The 23,915-nt window shown below is 55.0% G+C and overlaps 4 protein-coding genes across 4 annotated transcripts; 2 read left to right on the forward strand and 2 right to left on the reverse strand.

Moving 5' to 3' along the window:
* Positions 1-1,552: 1,552 nt before the first annotated feature.
* MONBRDRAFT_11026 (uncharacterized protein) lies at positions 1,553-5,770 on the reverse strand (the record flags this gene model as incomplete). Its single annotated transcript, XM_001748804.1, has 1 exon — positions 1,553-5,770. One exon carries the CDS (start codon positions 5,768-5,770, stop codon positions 1,553-1,555), a length of 4,218 nt encoding a protein of 1,405 aa, XP_001748856.1.
* A 2,203-nt stretch (positions 5,771-7,973) lies between these two features.
* Positions 7,974-17,496, forward strand: MONBRDRAFT_28379 (uncharacterized protein; the record flags this gene model as incomplete). Its single annotated transcript, XM_001748732.1, has 22 exons — positions 7,974-8,878; positions 8,981-9,176; positions 9,446-9,604; positions 9,706-9,813; positions 9,942-10,018; positions 10,144-10,259; positions 10,404-10,540; positions 10,686-10,793; positions 10,988-11,140; positions 11,257-12,768; positions 13,026-13,241; positions 13,363-14,442; positions 14,621-14,755; positions 14,896-15,084; positions 15,178-15,236; positions 15,337-15,449; positions 15,543-15,653; positions 15,799-15,865; positions 15,973-16,086; positions 16,235-16,669; positions 16,763-16,925; positions 17,056-17,496. 22 exons carry the CDS (start codon positions 7,974-7,976, stop codon positions 17,494-17,496), a joined length of 6,594 nt encoding a protein of 2,197 aa, XP_001748784.1.
* A 451-nt stretch (positions 17,497-17,947) lies between these two features.
* Positions 17,948-19,858, reverse strand: MONBRDRAFT_33864 (uncharacterized protein; the record flags this gene model as incomplete). Its single annotated transcript, XM_001748805.1, has 7 exons — positions 17,948-18,187; positions 18,267-18,342; positions 18,444-18,673; positions 18,773-18,880; positions 18,968-19,080; positions 19,162-19,314; positions 19,454-19,858. 7 exons carry the CDS (start codon positions 19,856-19,858, stop codon positions 18,007-18,009), a joined length of 1,266 nt encoding a protein of 421 aa, XP_001748857.1. The 3' UTR covers positions 17,948-18,006.
* Positions 19,859-21,088: 1,230 nt separating this feature from the next.
* Positions 21,089-22,858, forward strand: MONBRDRAFT_28381 (uncharacterized protein; the record flags this gene model as incomplete). Its single annotated transcript, XM_001748733.1, has 8 exons — positions 21,089-21,217; positions 21,299-21,391; positions 21,514-21,693; positions 21,795-21,893; positions 21,990-22,088; positions 22,209-22,289; positions 22,402-22,555; positions 22,710-22,858. 8 exons carry the CDS (start codon positions 21,089-21,091, stop codon positions 22,856-22,858), a joined length of 984 nt encoding a protein of 327 aa, XP_001748785.1.
* Between the last annotated feature and the right edge of the window lie 1,057 nt (positions 22,859-23,915).

The raw sequence follows: 23,915 nt of genomic DNA on the forward strand, positions 1-23,915 counted from the left end.
CCCCCCCCTCCCCTTTTAAAACCCCGAAAATTTTCCTTTTTTGGGGGTTTTGGGGCCCTTTTTTGGGGCCCCCCCCCCCCCCCCCCCCCCCCCCACTGTGGTCTTCTTCTTCCTGAGCTGAGCAGCCTTTGCTCTTTGCTCGTAAAGAAGCAGAAGAAGAAGAAGAAGAAGAAGAAGAGGAGGGAGAAATACGATCGAGACAACAAACACTGGAAAATGACACTTCTCTCCGCCTTTTCTGACCGTGCATGACCTGATGGCCGATAGTTTTTCGTCGGGAATGCGCCAGTTCACCCGCATATCTACGAGTATGGATTGTGCCAAGGCTGAGAACCGTTTGCACAAGCCCCTGTCTTGCCCCCCTGCCCCATATACTGACTTGGCATCATGATTGGGTAGAAATGGTCACATTTGTCTCAGTGTCCTTGACAAAGAATGGTTAGGCCGGTGCTGCTTTGTTGAACACAAAAGGTTCCGCGCCCTTCCCCCTCTTCCCTTCGCGGCGCTGGTCGCCAACCTAAACCAAATTGCTGTTGTCGCACGCCTTCAGGTCACCGGCTTTGACCGTCAACTCACTGTGTCTCTCCATCCTGAGCATGCTAAGTTCCTGCGCTCTCAAGGTCGGTTTTCAGATTCAAAGAACAGCAAGTTTAGAAAAGAAGGCTTGCCTTGAGATGGGCCATAATCGGCTGGCAGAGCGTCATCTTTCCTCTGCTTTCCTTGACTCAGGAGCGGCCACCCGATAACGATCAATACATGGCTCGCTGGCAGACATCAAAGTATGCACCGTTCGGACCTGCAGCCTGCTCCTGTCCAGTCGCACCACAGTGTCCAGCTTCCGTCCCAATCTCACCCCTAACCTCGTGCCATATGCCTCGTGCTTACATCCTTGCTTTTTTGAAATCATGGCGTCAAGGTTTGGCCCAAAGTCAACTTCCTGGCATTTTCATGGTAAGCGAACAGCATGCGCCTGGAACCTACCACTCCCACTTCAAAAGCACAAGGATGTTCTCGTTGCCGTGTACCTTGGTGGTTAAAGTTTGCTTTATTATTTTTTTTTTTTTGGCACGACATGATAGATGACAAAGTTTAAAAGCCAAAAGTAAATCAACCGGCGCAACGCCAAATTGTCCAAAATTGGCCCTCTTGACAAACTTGCTGTCCTGCGCCTTTGCATGTTTTCTGGAGTACTCGTTCCTTTTGACGCAGACACGTCCTAAACTGTGTGGCTCCTCTTATGTATCTTGTGCCGTGTAGCATCAGTCATATTAGTTCAATTTCTGATCTGTCACTTGCGTCTGGTCAAAATTAATAAAAAAAAAAAAAAAGAGATGAGAAAGATAGAATGGAGGGTTAGCATTACCATGTCAAGCATGGTCCGAATCAAACATTTACGCGGCAAAAGTCTCATAACGTCATCCAGGGACCTCAATCACCAGCAGAAAAAAAGAGCCAGTGTCTCGAATCACAACAGCCTCTTCAGGCCCAGACACACAGTAAGCAATGCATGAGCGTGAACCTGTGGCTCTTGTGCTTGCTGCTCAGTCCCATCCTAGGGCTCAGTCTCAGCTAAAGCCTCCTGGGGTTCGTGAGCTGTTGACTCCTGGGGCTCATTCTGAGGCTCCGCTTCAGCTGTTGGCTCCTGGGGCTCGGGATCAGTCTCAGCTGGTGTCTCTTGACGCGGCTCATCCTGGGGCTCAGACTCGGCTAGTGTCTCTTGGGGCTCAGCCTCAGCTGCATCAGACTCCTGAAGCTCAGGCTCAGCCGGTGTCTCTTGAGGCTCAGTCTCAGCTGCCTGAAGCTCAGACTCGGCTGGTGTCTCTTGAGGCTCAACCTGAGCTGCATCAGACTCCTGGAGCTCTTCCTCAGCTGGTGTCTCTTGAGGCTCAACCTGAAGCTCAGGCTCAGTTGGTGTCTCTTGAGGCTCAGTCTCAGCTGCCTGAGGCTCAGTCTCAGCTGGTGTCTTTTGGGGCTCAGACTCAGCTGCATCAGACTCCTGGAGCTCTTCCTCAGCTGGTGTCTCTTGAGGCTCAACCTGAGGCTCAGTCTCAGCTGGTGTCTTTTGGGGCTCAGACTCAGCTGCATCAGACTCCTGGAGCTCTTCCTCAGCTGGTGTCTTTTGGGGCTCAACCTGAGGCTCAGTCTCAGCTGGTGTCTTTTGGGGCTCAGACTCAGCTGCATCAGACTCCTGGAGCTCTTCCTCAGCTGGTGTCTCTTGAGGCTCAACCTGAGGCTCAGTCTCAGCTGGTGTCTTTTGGGGCTCAGACTCAGCTGCATCAGACTCCTGGAGCTCTTCCTCAGCTGGTGTCTTTTGGGGCTCAGACTCAGCTGTATCAGACTCCTGGAGCTCTTCCTCAGCTGGTGTCTCTTGAGGCTCAACCTGAGGCTCAGTCTCAGCTGGTGTCTTTTGGGGCTCAGACTCAGCTGCATCAGACTCCTGGAGCTCTTCCTCAGCTGGTGTCTCTTGAGGCTCAACCTGAAGCTCAGGCTCAGTTGGTGTCTCTTGAGGCTCAGTCTCAGCTGCCTGAGGCTCAGTCTCAGCTCCTGTCTCTTGAGATTCAGCCTGAAGCTCAGCCTCAGCTGGTGTCTCTTGAGGCTCAGACTCAGCTGCCTGAAGCTCAGTCTCAGTCGGTGTCTCTTGAGGCTCAGCCTGAAGTTCAGCCTCAGCTGGTGTCTCTTGAGATTCAGCCTGAAGTTCAGCCTCAGCTGGTGTCTTTTGAGGTTCAGTTGTTGGCTCCTGATATTGAATCTTAACTGGTGGCTCCTGGGGCTCAGTCTCAGCTGCATCAGACTCCAGAAGCTCAGACTCAGCTGGTGTCTCTTGAGGCACAACCTGAAGTTCGGCCGGTGTCTCTTGAGGCTCAGTCTCAGCTGCCTGAAGCCCAGTCTCAGCTGGTGTCTCTTGAGGCTCCGCCTCAATTGGCGTTTCCTTGGGCTCATCCTGAAGTTCAGCCTCAGTCGGGGTCTCCTGAATCCGATCCTGAGGTTCAGACTCAGCTGCATCAGACTCCTGAAGCTCAGACTCAGCCTCAACTTGCGGCACCTGCTCAGTCTGAGGTTCCAGTGCAGATTGCGCCTCACTTTCTCGTTGAGCTTGACACGCTTCATCAGTGAGTGGTTTTTCCATTGCCCTTTGGGTCTCCGGCAGCTCATCAACCTGCTGTTGATTTTCTTCTGATGGGGCGTCGGCTGGTGAAATCTCCTTGGGCAGCTGCGCTAGCTCAGCTGGCAACGTCCGATCATTTGCTTTCATAAAGACTGATTCTGCTACTGGCGATGCCTCGGCCGTCAGCCCTGAGTGTTTTTCAGGAGGCGGGCCTACAAGCGAGCGGCGATGCTGGCTAGCAGCGCTGCTACGCGAGGCGTTCCAAAGCGGGACGGTAACATCGTGCGTGCCTCCTAAACTAAAATGAGCTTGTGTAATTTCTGGAGTCGGCAATTCGCTTCCCAGAGCAATGTCCCAAGCACTCTGACGTGGCCCGGGCAGGCGCAATTGTGTGTTATGCCAAGGGTGGGGCTCAGGTTGAGTGGTCATGTCGCCGTCATTGGCTCCGGTAAGCCCTGAGGGGACAGCATTCAAGACACCCCGGCGCTCATGCAAGGGGGACTGCATAGCAAGCCAACCAGTGATGTCTTCCTGGTCCGTGGTGCCCAAAAGCACATCGCTCGTAGTCAGCTCGGCCATGAGTGCATGGGGCAGAGCCTCCTCTTGACCGCTGGCGTCCCACTGCATTGGGGTGGTGAGGGTCATGGATGGTGGTGCCTGCGAGTCGTCGAGAGGATCACTTTCACTGGCACCGGCAAGCGCGGCAAGCGCTGGGGCACCATCCTCAGTCGCTGGCTCATAGGACATGGATGAGAGCGTCTTGTCGTTTGAAGTGAGGTCGTCGTCACTGGGTCCGGCCAGCATGGTGACTGGATGGGTTTGGAGCATGCTGAGCGCTTGTGGTGATGTATGGCTGTCGCCTTCCAAAAATGGCAGTGATGGTGACAGAGTGTTCGCCAGAGTCGGAGAAGCGATCCACACCATGTGACTGATGAGCGAGGGGAAAGTGTGACTCAAGTGTGCGTACGCCGCCGCCCCTTCGTCCTCATCTGCAAGAGCCGAGGTGGCGAGCGGGACAGCAGCTTCATTGACAGCAGCTTCATTGACAGCAGCTTCATTGACAGCAGCAAGGGGCGTGATTTCTGGGGTAGGACCGACAGTGGTCTGAGGGCGCGGGCTGAGAGCGAGCGAGGCTATGGCGCTATCCATCGTCAAGCTGGCAGAGCGCCAGCCATGTGCAGACCCGGCTTCTGGAGGAACATGCACTAGACTACCGCGCCGTGAGGCCAACGCACTGGCTGGAGCCGAGGAGGAGAGCGTGCGCACCGCCACGTGAGGGCCCTCCATCGCGATTTGCAGGGCCGCCATAGTCTGGCGCCGAGAGAGCATGAAACGGGATCCCTCCAGCATCGCGATATCGGCATAGGCACCAGAAACGGATGATGGTCGTTGAAGCGGAGTTGGGAGAGGGACAGACAGTGCCTGTGGGCTACGCTGTGCGCCTGCCGAAGACATCCAAGGTTCCGTTGCGCGGCGCGCAGAAAATTGGTTGGACAGCATGGCGGGCAGGATGCGGATCAAAGCCGAAGCATCGGCAGTTAGCGTTGAAGGTGTGGGGTCTTTTGCCGTCATCTGCACAGAGGGCCGGGGGGCAGGTGCATGCGGCGGCCGTGGAGACAAGGTGGCTGGGGTTTCCAGCACAGCGTGGCTGGCGTCATTTTTCGCCTGGGATTCTTCGGTCTCAGTGGGGACTGACGGTGCAGCGGGGGCGTAGCGCCGGCCGCGGGCAGCAACGGCGCGGTAAGGGCTATGGGCATCAGCGGCGGCAGGGGGCGGTTTAGGGGACAGGGGCGCAGTTTCAAGTTCGGGGTCAGGGGCTTTGGATGTGGAAGCGTGGGCCAGGGTGGCCGCAGCCAGGGCCACCAGGTCATTCTGAAAAAATGTGGGTTTGGGCGAGGCTGGGTGCATTGCTGAGGTGTCACTGCCTGCAGAGGATTGGGCGTGGGTGATCAGCGAACTGGCAGCGGAGTCCCGCCGGACGCGCGCGGCGATATCATCCAGGTTCAAATCAAGAGCCAATTCGGGCGGGACCATAGGGTTGGTCGCCTGGGCATCAGCGCCGCTATCTGCGTCATCACTGGTACTTGGTGCGCGCAGCAGTTGTGGGTCCTGGAAGCGCTCAACATTGCCATGTGTATCAGAGGCAAAGGCGCTGTTGTCATCTTCGTCAGCACTGGGCGGAGCAAGGCCTGACTGAGCAAGGTCTTGGTTGGTATCGGGCTCGTAAGCGGAATCATCGAGGCTTTCGCGGAGGCTGCCGTTTGGACCTTGCCGCCGGGCAATCTTTTGGTCAAGGACTGCCGCTTGGGCCAGCCAAGTGGCCTTACGAATGTGCTCGATGGGTTGGTGGAGGTTGTCAAGGGCGGCATGGGCACCGGCCACGAGGGTCTGATCGAGGCCGGCGTGTTGCAGGCGCTCGAGCTGCTGGCGAATCTGCATTTCGCGGGCGAGAATGGTGGCTGAGCGTGCCTCGACTGCTTCCGGGGTGGGCTCGACTCCGTTTTGTCGAGGCGGGGGATGGCGTGCGGCCTCTTGAAGACGATCGATTTCGATTTGTAAGCGAATACGCTCTTCCATCTGTGCAAGATCAATCAAGAAAGGTAAGGTGCCATTTGCTGCCTGGCCCCCCTTTTTTTTGATTTGTAAAAAGTTTTGCACGGGCATGGCTGCCGGCAGGAGGTCCGTGAGGTGGGGTTTGGAGAACGAATGCGAGGCGTATGCAAACCTTTTTCCGTCGGGCACGCTTGTCAGCGCGTTGGCGACGTTCGTCGGCGCGCTTTTCCGACCATTCCACGAGAGGAGGCACTTTCAGGCCACGAGTGGAAGGACGATCAGTGGCGGACCGGCCGGAAGGGTTGCCTTCCGCGGCAGCGGCTAGTCGGGCAAGGCGGGCCCGGTTCTTGGCTTCAAGCTTGGCCTCGAGCTTGCGATCAGGCTGTGCATCTTTGCGGTGTTGCTGAGTTCCATCACGGCGTTGAGGCAATGTGCGCTGTGAGGGCTATGACCCGTCCGGTCTCGTGAGAAGGGGCGGGGGCGGGCACGTGCGCGAGATGAACCTCAAAGCTGGCGGCAAAAACGGAGGTTGCAGGGGCACGATGAGAGGTGGCGGCGGAAGCAGCTCCAGAGCCCGGTGTATCCAGCCCAGTGCCCAACTCGACAGGCGTTGGTCGCTGGACGGGGCGGCGTCCGCGATAATGGGCTTTGGGCAGTTTTTTTGGTGGGGCCGGTTGATCCCTGGAGAAGCAGTGCGCCAGGCGGTCCGCAAAAACGCATGGGTAAATGAGGCAGGTCATGGGCAGAGGCAGAGGCAGAGGCAGAGGTCGGAAGGGGGAAGGGAGGAGTGAGGAGAAGAAGGCGGAGGTGATGATGGACAAGGGAGACCAAGACCCCAAACAAAAGTTGGGGCAATAACAGTGGTCCAAGGGCCAGGGCACGAGCACAACAGCCGTCAAACTGAACACGGGGAATCGGCAAGCAGCAGACATGGCAGCAGTCAAGTTTGATGTACCGCACCGCAGGACCAATGAGGGCGTGTTGTGTGTGTGTGTGTGTGTGTGCAGGGAGGCCGAGCTGGCGTATCGACAGCCCAAGGTCGGTGGAAAAAAAAAGAAGCAGAAATCAAATAAACACAGACATGACAGCGAGGCATGGTAGAGGCAGGCATGGCAGAAGCGGCGCATGTCAAGGCATTGCGCCGCTGCCAAAGCTGCCAGCCGATGCACCAACCTCATGGTGTCGAGACCGAGAGAGCAGCGAGGACAGGCGGAGCTGGTAAGAAAGGTCTTGACCAGAAGTCCTCAACCATTCACTGGCGTCCAGGTTCCAAACACCTTGACCATCAAACTCTCTATGTTCTATGTTCGCTGCCCCCCGCCTGTAGCATACCCATCCGCCCGTTCTCCCTCCGGCTGCCGTTTCTCCCGCCTCCGTCGTCTCAGATGATGTCGCCGCGCAGAGAGAGAGAGAGAGAGAAAAAACTCGTTGCCAAACAAAATCACAAGTTTTGATTTATTTTACGGAGATGGTGTTGAGATTGTGGTATGTGTGGCAGTTTGGAGAGGGTTGTTAAGTAGAGAGAGAGAGAGAGAGGAGAGAGAGAGAGAGCTCAAGAGAGCTCAAGAGAGAGAGAGAGTGAGAGCTCAAAAGAGAGAGAGTGAGAGCTCAAGAGAGAGAGCTCTCAAGACTCCCCGTTTCAAAAAAAGAGGGTACTTTTATGTTTTAGTATTAGGGCGGTGCACACTGGACACATCGACCGAGACCGAGACCGGGACCGAGACCGGGGACCGGGGACCGGGGACCGGGGACGGACGGACGGCGGCGGGTACGTGATGCGTGTGGGATGCGTGTGGGATGCGTGTGAGGGTGTCTTTGGCGTGTGCTTGTTTGGTTGTGGCAGGTGGCAAGGTGGTGGCTCGGTTGGTTGTGGGAGGGGTTGGCAGTGGGTGAGGGTGAATGCAATGACGAGAGGGAGGAAGAAGAGGCAGACAGCGATTTGGCAATCATTCCTCAGGTGCAACTCAACGTCACTCGCGGGCTCGCCGCTTCGAATACCCTCACTTCCATTCTTGCTGGTGTTTCAGGCAGCTTGCTGCCTTGTTCTAGCGTCGCCGTGTCTGCCTTCACGTCACAGCCGCGGCGATCAGCCCCCAGGCTCTGAGCCTGGCTTTTACCCATCTGGCTCCTCTTTTTTTTTTTTCTTGGCTTTGTGTGTGGCCCACCCTCAGCGTTAAGCCAGCACCACCAGGATCGTTTGAATGGATGATTGTTTCGTTGTGGGAACGGCCTTGCAGTAACCTGCCGGATCAGGCCTGCATTTCGCTTCCTCCACCCCACTCTTGAGTTTTTGTTTGTGCTCGGGATCGGCAGCATGGCCAGTCCAGGCAATGGCACCGGCCCGCACAAGGCCACCGTGCGCAAACACGCCGCGCTCCGGCGCCACCTCAGCCTTTCCAATTCGCTACAAGACTCCTCCGAAACAGAGCCTCCCATTCTTTTGCGCAACGGTACCGACCGATCAGGTCCAAACACCAACTCCCCCTCTGGCAAGCGCGACAATAACAGGAGACAAGAGACCAAAACCCGCCGCGGCAAGAGCGCAGCCAGCCAAAACAGTGCTACAGAGGCGGCGTCACGCAACCATTCAAGCAGCCAGGGACAGAGTCGGAGCAGTGGTGCCCCCACATCTGCTGCAGCCAGCATCCTGGACTTTAGTGAGCCTGACGTCGAACTCGTTCACCGCCGCAGCACCCTGACCTTGAGTGAGCGCCCCACCCACTCGCACACCTCCAACGAGCCTGACACCATCAGTCCTCCGACCACACCCAACAGCGCAGCCAGCGTCAACGGCAATGCCAGCAACGCACTTGCGCACGTGGAACGCCGCCGTACCGCATCCACCTCTCGAGACCTCGGCAATCGTCGCCCTTCTCGCCTGCGTACCCGCAGCTTTGCTGCCATCACAATTCACGAAGATGCGGAGCTCGCCGAGCGTGTAAATGCTCCTCCCTTTGAAGATATTCTTCTTCAGCTTCTATCCCGGCTGCGTGAGGAAGCCCTTCTTGCCGATCTCATCACGGCCACTGAAAACGACTTCCAACTTGTCCGCATTCCTCGTCAGCGCCGGACAGAAGAACCGCCTCTCAACGAAAAGGCCATTGCCGCGGTCCGGGATCTCTTTGCCCGCCAATGTCTGGCATTTTACGCCTCCAAATGGCACGTCGTTCGGCCGACCAGTCGCACCAAATCTCAAGGCACCAGCGAATCTGTTCACCGGTAAGAAACCCCCACGCAATCCTTCGTTACCCATCGCCTCAGTGTTTATACAATACTCTGCAAGCTTACCATACCACCGCACGGCTGATCGCCCTCGGCCAGTATCTCGGAGCCGCTTCCTCAGCTCATTTCCGAAGTGGACCTCGATGACACTCAAGCGCAAGGCCTGGTGAGTCTGCTTCTTCCCTACCCGGGCCTCACACCAACCAACTCCAACTCCAACTCCCGACTCAAAACCATCCATCAAAATATGGGCATGTCCACTACAAATTGCAATCTGACCAAACAATGCAACGGTGTCTAGGGTGAACTGGCAGAATCCATTCAGTCCTCGCGCGTCTTTGGCACCGACCCCATCCTTCGTGCCTGGTGCAGCTGCCTCAAAACCACCCCAAGCGTCTCTGATGATCCCGTCTCACCCCTCAGCCCCGCCCCCAAGCTCTTATCTTCCAAAAAGGCAAGCCACTCAGATCGCGATTGCTTCGCATTGTCTCAATCACACAGATCCTGGCGCTCGTCTCCTGTTGGCGCTTTTTCCTGATTGCATCTTCATGCACTGATTCTTAGGACTCGGCCGCCAACCTGATTCAAACCAAAGTGCGGAAACGATATCTCGTTTTCCGCTACCAGACCAAACAAGGACCACCTGTCCTTGAGGTTTTCAAAAGCGAGCAGCTTACAGGCAGCTCTGATACCGTGCCTCTGGCCGATCCTGACACTTTGAGCGTATGTTTTTCTCCCAGGCGGGCTCCTGCTTTGAAGCATGGCGCGACTTGGCATCTTACATCCAGCACATCTCAACACGGATGCGCTCTCATCTATTCTAGATGGAGGGCGACACCGGATTTCGCGTGCAAACAGCCAACTGGGCTTATCTCTTCCACCTGGAAAATGCCGATGCCTGTCAGCACTGGTTTGACACCATGTCACAAAAGGTACGTACGCGTTTGGAAGTGTGTTTCGTTCATGGCCCTTGCCAGAGGCCGTGCTCTCCATGCCGGTTTTTTTTTGTTTGAGTGCCGGTGCATATTCTAATCCTTGTCAACCTGAGCGCATTTTACAGCTTGCCGAGTGGCGACGCATTGATGTCATCAAGGCCGAGTCCACAGACAAACCCAAACCATTGCAGCAAACCAAAATGTATGTGTGGTCTTGAGCTGCACCCCAACGTTGACTCAGCCATGTGGCCCAAGCATCGTTGTTGAGGAACACGGCGGCAAACTCATGTGCATGTTTGCGCCATTTTGCACGCCAACGTCCGACAGGCCGTTGGCTGAGGTTTTGAAGCGAGCCATGCGCACGCTGGATGGCACACTGTTCTCAGCCACGACTTCGAAGAAATGCGACGAAGCTCGCAGTGATCTAATGGCCGTGTATCATCGTGCGTGTGCGCCCCGCCCTTCCGCCATGCTGGACCGTGCCTTTTTGTCACAGAAGCGAATGAACTTCTATCAGCACTCATCACCGTTCTTTTTTTCTTTCATCTTCTCCGTCCCGCTGTATGGCCATGGCGTCGACCGAGCAGGTGCCGATGCCGAGGCGGCGACCACTAGTCCAGAAGCGGTGCCGTTTATGAAAGAAAATTTCGGTCGACGCTTTGTGGTGACCTGCAACTCATTACATTTTGACCTGGCCGTCACTGTCGGAGGAGCCACCACCAACGTATGCTTGCGCACTCTGGGCATCATGTACTCTTGGCTGGTCAATTCTCTTAGGGTTTCATGGTTCGAGGCAGAGCATCAGCGTAAATCGTGCTGACAACGTTTATTCAACTTGCCGCCCTGCTTGTCTTGCATGAATTCGATAGCCGGAGCCTTACTTTTGCGCCTTGTATCTTGTGAATCTGGACGACCATGACGACGGGGACGGCCTCCTCAGCGAACGTTTCTGGTTTCAGCTCAATAAAAGCACCATGGTCAGTACGCCAACCATCGTCCTCCAGCCCCCCTGCTGACCCGGTGATATCACATGCAACGGGCCCCTGCTTCACTCTTTCTTGGCGCCTTTGAGGGGAATGTGTGTGTGTGTGTGTGTGTGTGTGTGTGTGTGTGCGTGCGTGCGTGTGTTTGGCACAAATCATGATCTATTGTGTCCACCTCTGCTTTCCAGGGCTACTGCCACTTGGATCTGAGCAAGACCAGTCTGGAAAACCAAGCCCGCCAAGCGGTCTTTAGCGTACACCAATCTGCAAAACGCGTCTTTCTCGTCTTGACCATTGAAACAGCGCTGCAAGCTGAGAATCCGGTCGTTGCCTATACAAAGGTATCGCCCACGCCCCCACCTAATGAGACGAACCCAAAAGCTTCTTTTCACAAATGTTTGGCCCATGCATTCACGCGCTCTTGTGCATGCGATCACCGTGCCATCGCTCGTTGCAGAAGCAAAATGCGGATCGCTACGCTCAAGCAGCCGCCGAGGCACTGCAAAAGCAGCCCGAGGCTCGCATGCCCATGGCATGGGCCTGCCGCCCTGTGTTCAAAGCTAACGGTGATCTGGACGAGGCCTCGGCTTTTAGTCCTCTCTTTCGATATGACACGGACACCATGACCGCACACGGCATGCGACGTGCGGTGACCGAGTATGAGGATAAGGCCATTATGCGCAGCGCGCGAAGCAAGCTCCGATGGACGGAGTTACCCGGTGCCTTCGAGGCCAGCGTGAATAGTCTCGAAGCCACCTCGGACATGCCAACGGTCACGCCAAGCTTGCATCATGTCAAGCCCTTCAACCACGAGCAAACAGTACCCCCGCGTCGTGAGGTCATGACATTTTCTTACACTCCGGTACAAGCACCCCACTTGGACTGCATCAACATCCTGTATGTATACCCGGTCAGCATCAATCTTAGTACGCGCAAGCTGGACGTCAAGAGCAAGGGGCAAAACATTCTTTGCACCGTGCAACTCATGGAAACGGATGCCAACGGCTTGGATTCGGGCACCACGGGCACGCCTTGCGTCTTTGGGCGCCACCTCGAGTCCAACTTCACGACCGAGGGTCGGACACCCGTCCTCTGGCACAACAAAGCTCCAGTTTTCACGGGCGAGATCAAAATACAACTGCCTCCCCACATCACGACCCTCCAACATGTGCTTTTCACGTTCAGTCACGTGGCTGTCCGCTCTCGGCGACGCAAAGCCACGCAGGCGCTGGGGTATGCCTTCCTACCCCTCTCGCCGTCTGCTCGCCTTTTCAATAATCAGCAAGACCTCTTTGTGGCCTCGGCCAACACGCAGTACCCCAATCAAAAGATACTCCCGCCACACTATGCCACCAGCGGCATGTCCATTGATGCTTCGTCCGCTCAGAACGTCAAGTTTCTGGACCCTACTACACCTCAGTTTTCCGTGGCTACGCGCCTGGTATCGACCATCAGCACTGCCGATCGCATTTTGAGTCAATTCTTTGAATGCGCCGAACAAGTGGTTCGCACTGCCCTCATCCAGACGGACTTGAAGCTCAAGGCGGCCACGCAGGCCCTGGTTGGGGCTGGAGATGAGGCTCTCTTCCGCTTTCAACCTGTCATCTTCAACCAGCTGCTCAGCCTGCTTGTGCATGGCTCTAGCGATGAGACGGTGCCTCGTGAGGCGGTACGCACGCTTGTGATACTGGTGGACAAATTTCACACGGACATGCACACACCCCTTCCCTCCAACGAGCACAAAAATCAGGTTCTCGCTAGCTACGTTGAGCATGTGTTTGCCATCAAGGGAGAGAAGCACACGGTGCACGAGCAGCTGATCAAATATCTCATATACTTTCTCAAGAGCGTCGATAACGGCGTGGAAGACCGCTTTTACCGTCACGTTTGGTTCTTCTTTCGTTTGATTGCCAAAAGCGTGGCCCTTAACTGCGAAGTGGGCACCCCACGCTCGCAGCGCTTTGAGGCGGTACGATTACAGTCGGCAAGCAGCTTGCTGTTGCCTTCCTTTCCTTTCCTTTCCTTTTTTATTTTTTTTCCTAAATTTCCCTCCCCACACACACTCCCCTTTCATTCTCTCTCTTTCTCTGCCCCGCCCTTTTCCATGTCTTTTCATGTTGTGTGTGAGTGTGTGTGTGTGAGTGAGTGTGTGTGAGTGTGTGAGAGTGTCTTTTCATGTGCATGTTGTGGCTCATCCCGTTTGCCGGACTGCTCAACCCTATGCAGGGATTCTACGAAGATTGCCATCGACTCTACCTATTGGTCACAAATGCTTTGGTCGAGCTAGCCAGTGAACATCCGGCGCAGGCCATGCGCATGAATGTCAGTCTGGCCCTTTTCGTCACGAACCTTCTATCAACGGCGGATCGCGGGCCTTGCTTCAAGCTGATTCAAGCCTATCTCAATCACATCGATGAGTGTCAAGATCCCTCGGGACGTTTGGTGGGTGGTTGACCAGTCTTGCGAAGAGGAAGAGATAAGTGAGCCAGATGGTTTTTCAGCCCTCATTTCATATGCCCATGATCTGCCTGCCTCACTGCTGCTTTCGTGTCCGTGCTTTTAGGCTCAGTGCAAATTTGAGTACCTGCGCATCATCTGCGGCTACGAACACTACGTCGCACTCAATCTTCCTTTTGTCAAATCAGAGATGGACCAGGCACTGACTCCGCTTACGGATGACTTTCGCCAACGGCACTTTCTTGCCTACTGCATCATGTCCCATGTTGAGAAGGCACTTCAGGGCAACAACAAGTTTTTACGAGGCGAAGCTCTCGCTTGTTTTCGCAACCTGTTGGCCAGCCATGACACTGACCCTCGCTTCAAGACCCCGGCTCACAAGTCACGCGTTGCTTCGCTATACTTTCCCTTTGTCGTGATGGTGTTGACGATGCGATCACGCTTGCGGCCAGATGTTGATCCAAGCCAGGCCTTTGAGCCTCGCGAGAAGCAAGATATTTTTGCGTGTTTCCTTTGGATTCTCAAAAACTTTAACCACCGCGTTTTACAGCGGCATTGGCGCGAGGATGGTGTACCAGCAGATTTGCTGGTGGTGCTCGAGTATGCCCTGGATGTGTTTCAGTATCGGGGGCGGAAGGAGACGGTCAACACCATGCTTGCATCGCGCAGCCAGCAAGCCGTGCGCTCTTTAGCGGATCTATATTCACACGATGCTGCACGATTTTCCACACTACCCGGCGGCTCCATGTCCGTGAGCCGTGCATCCAAATTGCTCTCCACCGCCTCGCGCACCAGCTTCAACCTTGGCGAGCGCGCCCCAACGCCAGCGAGCAATCGCGACAGCACGCCCACTCCCTTGCAGCGCCAAAGTACCATGCCGGGCCGTCTGACAACCGCTGAGATGGAGGAGCGAGTCATGCTTCAGGCGCACTTGGCTGCTGAGAGCATGTTTGTCGTTATTGAGCTGCTGGAAATCATCTTTGGTTATGAACGCGCCATGTCTGCGAGCGGCGGGATCAACGAGAATTTTTCACGTGCTTTCGGGCTTTTGCTTCGCATGCTCATGCTGAATCCGCCAGATCGTCTGGTGCCCTCGCTCTTCTCGCTTATTGTGCGTGTAATCACTTACTACAAGCGCACCGTCTTCAACTCGAGCCTGTCCTACTGTCAAAAGCTGTGCGACCAGGTTTGTTTTCAACTCTGCCCCGTGCCGCATCGCACGCGAGGTGGGATTAGGGGGAAAACACATACACACACACGAAATAAAAAATATATATATGCAATGGAAGACCTCTTGTTTTTGTGCACTTGAGAGGGATGGCAACCTTATACGTGCTGTGACTATCTTCGGGTCTCGGTCGTAGATTTTGATCAACTGCAACAGCAATTTGCAAATGCTCCGATATCATGCCACCGTCTTGTTGTATGTCATGCTCGTGCATGGCCTCAACACCATGAACCACGTGCTGATGATGTCCATTTCAGGCCTGAGTGCCGATGTAAGTCAAAGTTCACACACGCCAAGCTTGGTTCAACGGCCAACGCAATCTTTGAACCTCGTTCTGTCCTGGGCGCCTCGCTGTCAAGCATGACTTCCTCTTGTACTGTTGCTCTGCTCTCTTTTTTTTCCAATCCGCAGACTCCAGGCAGCTGGCTGCGGCAGGCGCTGCTGGATGTCAAGAAGATATCTTCCCTTAATGAAGTACAGCCTCAAGTCAACTTTCAGCGTGACGTTGAGGATCTGCTTCAGCGGGCTCATACCGTGCTGGAGAGCACCGCCCACATGGCGGCCCATCAAGACGACCCTGAGATGTACCTCGACCATCATGTGAGAGATCCTCAAAAAATACTCGCACATTAGCAGCATTTTCGCGACACCTTTGCTAACTTCTTGACTTTTGGGTTGGGATACTGCAAACAGAGCAAGATTGCCGACTCGTACGCCGGTTCTCCTCAGCTGCGCGTGTCCTTTCTTCATCGGTAAGCCCTCGACACGTGTGTGTGTGTGTGTGTGTGTGTGTGTTTCGACTCATGTTCGTGACATTGCTTTGACTTTCGATGGGCGCTTTGACTGTTATAGCATGGCCAAGGAGCATGTGAAGATGGAACAATGGTCAGAGGCAGCCATGTGCGTGATCCACTGCGCCGCACTCACGGCCGAAGTCATCAAGGGCAACTCCAAGTACTTTTCTGGTGCGTCAGTCCTTCTTGTTACGGATTTCGCTTGCTTCACAGGCTGATCGTCAACGAAACCGACTCGATTAATGGCTTGCCTTGCGAACCCAGATGGGGCTGCTTGCTTTGTCAACATTTCCAAAAACACGATGCTCGAAAAAAGCATGGTGGAGGGGGCGCGGATCGAAAATTTGTTGCAAATCTCTGCGTTTTCCGATGCCAGTGCGTAGCTTGCGCTTACCAGTGGTATATCACGGCGTTTTTAACTGGCCGAAGCCGTGATTTGAAAGTACTCTGACCCATGTCCGCTTCTCTCGTGTTTTGTGCTCGTGTGTGCGTGTTGGACATTTGCACACACGTCGGACAGGCGTAGCCCATCAAGTGCGAGTGGCCATTCATCTCTTCAAGCGTGCCAGTCGCTTTGAATTGGTCAGGTGTGTTGACATACTCGAGCGCAGTTCTGCTCGAGTCGCGACTGCTCCAGCACGAGATGGCCTGAGCACACGCGCGATCCTTGATGCTTTGGTACTGTCCGAAATAGTCTGGCCTATCGCCACTTGTTGCCCATTATGGAGGATGGCAAGCGCTACGAAGATCTTGCCAAGGCCGCGCAAGACATGCTGACTTGCTACACCAAGGTGGCTGAGCTTCTCAAGTATGTTTTGCTCTGCATTCTGCGCAGCATCGCGTTTAGAGGCTGCGTGTTCCCATCCAATCCGGCAAAGCCTGGGGTTTGCATTTCCCAAGACACGAGCTTGTTGGCTTACAAGTGTATTCTGCACATCGTTTGCTTCTGGTGACAGAAATAACAAGCGTACCCTGGGCACGTACTATCGCGTGCTCTTCCTGGGAGCAGACTTTGCGCACATGAGGCAACGCGAGTTCATTTACAAGGAGCCAAATGTGACAGGCCTTTCGATCATTCGTGCGCGGCTGGAAGCTCTCTATCAGATGAAGGTCAAGAAACTGGTGGTGATTGATGACTCCCGCGACACGTCTCACATGCAACTGGAAGACGGCGTCTCATACATTCAGATCACCCACGTTCAACCGTACTTTGAAGACGAGAGCGTCGTGCGCTCCCATTTTGAGCAGCACCATGAAATTCGCGAGTTTGTGTATACCACCCCATTCACCAAATCGGGCAAGGCACGCTCGGACAACGTCAAGGAGCAATGGCTGCGCAAAACCGTGGTCGTTCTGGAACGCGGACTGAGCTTTCCCAGCATTCGCAAACGGTGAGCCATTTGCAACTCACCTGCTCTTTCTCGTGTGGCTAATCGTGCAGTCATGCTCGCGAGCTCTCATGACAATGTGCTGACTGCATCTAGGTTGCCTGTCGAGCCAAACTCACGCAAGATTGAGCTCAACCCTCTGCAAAAGGCAATCGAGGAGATGCAAGAAAAGAATCGCGTCTTGCGCTCGGTCATTCACGCAGATAAATTGGATAGCAAGCTGCTGCAGATGCAATTGTCCGGCACCATCACGACGCAGGTTTGTCGACGAAAAAGCATTACCATGTTGCAGAGTGTTTGTGCTAGCTTGGCTGGTGTATGCTTGACGTTGTGATTTGTGAGCGAGGTGGAAAGCCGGTGACGCTGACGGATTGATGGGCTTGTCATAGGTGAACGCAGGGCCTTTGGAGTATGCGCGTGCTTTTTTGAATTTGGAGGAGAAGACTGGAGATTCAAGCACGGAGAAGCGCAACAAAGACCGTTTGTGTTACGAATTTGAGCAGATGGTGGATTTGCTTGAAGAAGGCGTGGTGCAATTTGATAAGATCAAGGCGGATGAGCAGCAAGAGCTCTACAACACTTACCGTGACCATCTGGCCCAACTCAAGAAGAACTTTGGCAAGTTCGTGCCAGCCATTCGCAAGCAGCAGTCCAGTGGGCGCCGAAGCTTGCGCAAAGCCTATTCCTTCCTTTCGCGCGGCCAGGGGCTAAACTTGACGGCGGCTGGAAGCGCCGGTCCTGCCGAAGCAACGGAGCAGCCTCCGGCTCCCGTGAATGAAACGGAGCTGAACACGTTTGCAGACCTGATTCCGGATGGCTGGACTCTGTAAGCGGACCCTGGCGCACCACAGTGGCTGGATGTCCAGGCTCGGAGAAATTCGAGAACAAGTGAGAGAATTGAGAGAAATGAGAATAGGGCGGGGGTGGAAATGGTGTGGAGCAGAGATATCGATGAGCGCCTTGTGACAATGTGTATGGCATGTGTGCATCCAGTCGCCACGTATGCTTTGCCTGATTTTGAAAGACATGTTCGGGTAAAAGGCCAGGTGGTGCACTGGGGCATCCACGTCCTTGTTTTTGTTTCTTGTCTTTTTTTGATTTTATTTTGTTTTGCAATGTTAACTCTTAAGTATAGTATTGAACCTGCCTTCTGTTATGTCCCGTCCCTGTTCCCTCCTCGCCCTTGGAGTGCTAGTAAAACCTTGGCCACTGCGTCGACGGTCGGTTCATACAATGGGCGACAGATGCATCGAGGCCGCAACAGTTTGAAAGCATGAAGCTGCTGATAATTGATGATTAAAGCAAGTCGAATGCCCCCTTGTACTTGTTTGGTTGGCTGCTCATTCGCTTCGTTGGAGATGTTTGAGAATGCGTGCTAGGAGGTTTCTTGAGCTTGTTTCCAAACTTGTCTGCAAAGCTTGCCATAGTTGCGCCACTGTGGTGGGCTGCAAGGTGACGTGTCGCGCCAGCGCGCGCAAATCGCGGCCAAAAGCACTCTCCGTCTGATCAAAAGTGTGGTAGCTGGCAGAATGCAAATGAGGGCCTTGTGTTGAGGAAGCAAGCAGGTGTTTAATTTGAGCCGGCCGGTGCCGGTACATACCGGAGGTCATAGTTGAGAGCACTGGCAGCCATCCACTGCAGCAAAGCCTTGAGTTGTCGATCGCCTCCAAATATACCTGGGGTCGACGAACGGGCGCAAGCAGCTTGAGATGGCCATACAGTAAGTGAGCCAGCAATCCATACGAGGCATTGGCCTGGACTACAACAGTTGGCATACCACAGCCCCAGTTGCCGGTGGCAATGATGCGTCGCTGAGGGTCGACTAGTCGGTCAGCAGCAACGTCAAAGGCGGCCGAGGCCTTGCGTAGTTCGCGAAGTTGGTGGGTGGTGGCGTATTGATCAAGACGATTCGTCATAATTTCCAGCGCGTCCATGGCCACCAGAATGGTGCGCGACGGAGTAGCTGGGGCCAAGGCACGGGACTTGAAGCGCAGGTTATTGCCAAACCTGAGCAGAGAGAGTTTGGCTTGAGAAGGCTGGCTGAAATGCACATGTGTAATCGATGGGCAGGCCAAATACAAGTACAGAAGGGCTGGCAAGACAAACCCGATGCCGTGGGCTGTGGTGAGAACACCATAAAATTGCAAGGCTTCATCTGGTTCTTGGAAGGGACAGATTGCGATGAAAGGCAAAAGTAGAGCGGCGGACGCCAGTCTATTCAGCAGGGACGGGGGACGATCAGTTGCGCGTGCTGGTGATGGTGTGGGCTCACAACTGGGGTGGCGAGGGCGCAAGACGCACCGGCACTCTTCCTGGGCATTGCCATCCCACAAAACGCCACCACCAAACGAGCAGTTGGCAAAGTCGACTTGAATGGCTGTGGGATCTTCCTCAATCAAGCCCGTATCGGTCACCTATTGTAGATGCAGCCCCGGTCAAGAGGCCAAAGTTGAATGGGGGCAGGAATGAGCGTACGGGCGGGACGACCTTGTTACCTCCAGCTGGCCGAGCTCTGCAGTTTGATGGGCCCAATCGTGCTCCGTCAAAAGGTGTGATGGGGTTGGTTGGCGGCAGACGCGATGTTGTCCAATGGGCGGGGCCGCGTGGTGGTTGTCGAAGAATGTCAATATCATCAGAAGCTTGGCCCGCTGCGCGAATCGAGCAAGCAGCACCACAAACATTCTGGGAATGAGATTTCTCTGCCAAGGCTAGGGTAAATGTTGGCACCCACTGGCTGAGCCATACTCGGTGAGCGAGGCGGGGGTAATTGCAAGCGCGCGGACGCACATCAGAGGCACATGGGCTGGCAAGCAGAAAGCTAAGGCCGTTCAGAGGGGGCATTTTGCAACCGATGGCAGCTTCGGTGGCGTCGGGCTCGGGGAGACCAGCAATAAACATCAGAGCTAGCATACAGGTCAGCTGGCAATTGGTCAGTTCGAGCTCGAGGCGATGGGGCGTGGTCGCTGCTGGCGCTGTGCTGGTGTTGCGAGCACAGAGGATGGGCATGTGCCCATCCGGAAAGTGGGACCCGAATTCAGTCGCGTAGCGCACGATGGCTCGCAAAGCCCGAGTGCCTCCATCCTCTAGCTGTGTAACGCACCACTCGAGACCCCGAGGTCTACTGCTGAGGCAGACGGGGGGACAGAGCAAGGCAAACGATCCCAGCCGGGTAGTGAGCGAGCTTCGGCACATTTGGGGATTTTGGGGAAACAACCTCAGCGGCGTCAGGTCTCGCACCCTTGATAGTCTGCCGGTGCCAAGCATCGTTGAAGTGTCACGATATCCTCAATGCTGCCATCGCCGTTGATTTGTTCCAGAGCACGTCCAAGCCGCTGAAGATCGACGGTCACCTGAGCGAGCTGCTCGCTTGCCGGCCGATCTTGATTGAACCACGCCATCCAGAGCGGTGCTGCAATAAACTGAAAAACATCGTCACAAAGTATGACTGTGAATATTATACGATCCACGAAAAGTTAGATTTTCTCTTCTTTTATATCATGTCAATCGGAGTGCTTTTATCGATTTTGGAAGCAGGTATGATGCTTATAACCCAACTATCAGAGAAAACGCAGAAACATTAAGAGACGCTGTGTTACTTTATGTAGAGAATGTATGGGTTTATGTAAAATATTCAGATATGCTCGTAAGAGATGGCCGATATGGCAGCGCCACCGCCACGGCCACTGTCACGGCCACTGTCACTGTCAACGGGTGTACCAGCGGCTCCTCCTCTGCAGTACACGTGATCAGAACCATGAATCCGCCTCCTAATACGAGGTGCAAGGCACTCCATCACTCACCATCACGCTGAATGATGATGATCGTCATCAGCAGCAGCACACACGAGAGAGAGAGAGAGAGTGTGTGTGTGTGTGTGTGTGTGCCCGCGAGTAATGAGAGAGATGTCAGGCGGTTCGGCACAGGCGGTCGTCGGGTGGTGCTATGGTGTTCCATAGGCAGGAGGAGGGGAGGACAGTGGCAGGTCCGTGGGGTGGGGGGGTTGAAGGGGTTTCAGGTAGTTGAAAGGGGTTTGTGTGTGTGTGTGTGTCATTTTTTCTCTTCGTCCTGTCCCTGCAGCGACTACCCCGGTCTCTGCCATCTGCCAACTGCCATTTGCCATTGGCCAACTGCCATTTGCCATTGGCCAACTGCCATCGCCAGCGGCTGGGGAACTGCTGCCAGATTCTTTGCGAGACGTGTGTGTGTGCTGGGGGAGACAATCGAGTTCCGCAGCGGATGTGGGCCGCTTGTTCAGCAGTAGGAAGAGTGACGCTGGGTCGCCGTTTGTGCGCTGCCGTTGTGGTGGCCGCATCCTGTCTGCTTCAACCCGTTGCGGGAAACAGCGCAGCCGCCTGTGTTGCAGGCATTGGTTGCCGCCAGCCCTGGTCCACAAGTGCCACACGCGCAATGTCGAGCCAGACGATGAAGGCCGTGCAGGTCGCCGAATTCGGTGGGCCTGAGGTCCTCCAGATTGCAGAGGTGCCTATCCCGCATCCCCGCGGTACTCAGGTTCTGGTCAAGCTGGGTGCAGTCGGAATCAATCCGGTCGAGGTTGGTGCGCGTGGATAGATGCCACTCCGTTTCTGCTTGGTCGACTGTTGGGCTCACCTTTCTCATGACATGCCTGTTCAGACTTACTTGCGGGCGGGCGCGTACGCTAGTCTGCCGCAGCTGCCGTTTACGCCGGGCAAAGATGGCGCCGGCGTCGTGCACGCCTGTGGCGAGGTGAGCTCCAGTTGTCTATTTGTAGCCACCGCGACCTGCCGCAGACCTGCCTCAGACCTGCCTCAGGCCAACTAACCAATCTCCATTCATGGCTCTGGATCTCGGCCTGTGAGTTTTGTTAGGATGTGAGCAAGTTTAAGCCAGGTGATCGCGTATACACAACGGGTAGCCTCACGGGCACCTACGCCGTGTACACGCTATGCACCGACGATCAGCTGCAGCCCTTGCCAGAGCGTATCACTCTTGCTGCGGGCGCGGCCATTGGCATTGCATACCGCACGGCCTACCGAGCCCTGTTCCAGGTATGCACATTACGAGATGCTTGGATCTACATTGATGATTCTTGCTTCGCTGCCGTTTTAGAGCTCACCATTGGTTGACCACAATGTCCCGCTCGATTCAGCGGGCCACTTTCAAGCCGCGCGATGCCGTGCTGATCCACGGTGGATCCGGTGGCGTGGGATTGGCCGCTATTCAGCTGGCTGCCATGCACGGGGCCGAGGTACGAGCCTTCCCGCCTTAGCTTCACGGGCTTTTCACATTGATTTCCTTTTGGGGCCAAGCACCGCTCATGACCAGGCCGGGCCCACGTGGTTAGGTTTTGGCGACGGCTGGCACGGAAAAGGGTTTGCAACTCATGCGTGACAGTGGTGCCCATCACGTCTTCAACCATCGTGAGCCAGATTACCTCAACGCGGTGCGTGTTTGGTTGGGTGAAGGGCTTTTGTGGGCCAGGACACCGTCCGAGTCTCATTGATCCCCTCCCACCCCGCCCACAACCTCCCCTTGTTTTTTGGCATGGTGTGGGGCATCATAGATCAAGGCCGCGACGCCCGGCAAGGGCATCAAACTGATCGTTGAAATGCTGGCCAATGTCAACTTGCAGCATGACCTTGACGTGAGCGATCAGTCCTGCTCGCCTTTTCCTGATTCGGAATACAATCCCTGTTCATGACTTTGGGCTTTTTTTTTTTTTTTTTTTTTTTTTTTTTTTTTTTTTTTTCTTGCAGTTGATCGGCCGCCACGGCACGATTGCCGTGGTGGGCAATCGCGGCGAGATCAACATCAACCCACGAACCCTTATGCTGGCTGAGGCCAACATTGTGGGTGTACTGGGCGGCACGCCCGACGAAATTTCCGAAGCCTATCATGCCATCAATGCCGGTAGGTCTTCATTTCAATTTACTGCAGGCCATCACACGCCGTCGCTCGTCCCTATTTTTTTTTTTTTTTTTTTTTTCCTTTTTGACAACTGTCGACCTTGACGTCTTCCCTGTCTTATTATTATTATCTTCAATGTCGCCGGCGGCGGACGCAGGTCTTGCAGTTGGGGCGCTCACGCCTGTCATAGGCCCCGCCTTTACATTGGAGCAAGCGCCCGAGGCGCACGTGGAGGTCATTGAGCACAAGCAGGGTACCTCGGGAAAAATTGTGTTGGTGCCTTCCCAACTCGATTCGAGTAACTAAGCGCCTCCACTGCCACGAGGCAGAACCAGTATTGGCCCCTGTCGTGTGGCGCGCTATGCCGTGTTGTAACAAATGGACGTGGCTGGTGCATCGGCACTGAATTGACGGCACATGATGATCAAGTATGGCAGGCCAAGATTGGCCAAGAGGGTTTGTGCTGCGAGCATCATGCAAAGCGCAAAACAAACGAAAAAGCAAGCATCCGTCTCTAGCCTAGAAAGCTTGAAAAGCGCATCTCGGGGCTCCGCAGGAGCTAGCCAGGCAAGAGCCACCCATGAAATATACAAAGGCGAGGCAACCCACGCCTGTAGAGTGGTGTGCCGCACACACACACACACACACACACACACACACACACACACACACACACACACACACACACACACACACACACACACACACACACATCCACAAAGACAGATTAGGCTGATGTGAGCTCGGGAAGCTCATCCAAGCGATGCTGGTGGGTGGCAACCAGTTCATCCCAAATCTGTGAGGAACACGTAGGGTGGGCCGATGAGCACCGATTAGAGTTGTCGCGTCGGCGATTGCGGGATAAATCGACGCACCTGCTGGCGCTCGCCATTGGTCTTTGCACCTGGAACCAGCCCAGATTCGACGGTGGCAGTGGAGCTGAAGCGAAACTCATGAACCTGGAAGAAACGGGGACACACAGTGAGCGCAGGTCTGGCACACACAAATGGCGGGCAAAGGCGATGGACTAGCTAGTACACACGTGTTGACCATCGTCCAGCGGGCACACGGCTTTGTCATTGAAGTAAGTCGGAGGACCGCTTTCTAGGAGGCGTCTCAAATTGCGAGCACAGTCGGCCTACCCGCAAGCAAGGGTTGGCCGTGAGCTTTGTCGGCCTCTGAAAGCGGCGGGCACCGCATCATTGACGGTGCGGCACAGTCTGCCCAACAGTGGAGCCCTTGGCAATGCGATATGGCGCACGCATGCGCAGGCAGAACGGGGAGGGGAGGTGTGGAGGCGGACCTTTTGCACAGCTTCAAAGTAGCCACTATATGCGGCATTGATGTAGGTTCTCAGGCAGCT

The sequence above is a fragment of the Monosiga brevicollis genome, genomic scaffold (assembly GCF_000002865.3).
Source record: "Monosiga brevicollis MX1 MONBRscaffold_25 genomic scaffold, whole genome shotgun sequence".
Taxonomy (NCBI): Eukaryota; class Choanoflagellata; order Craspedida; family Salpingoecidae; genus Monosiga; species Monosiga brevicollis.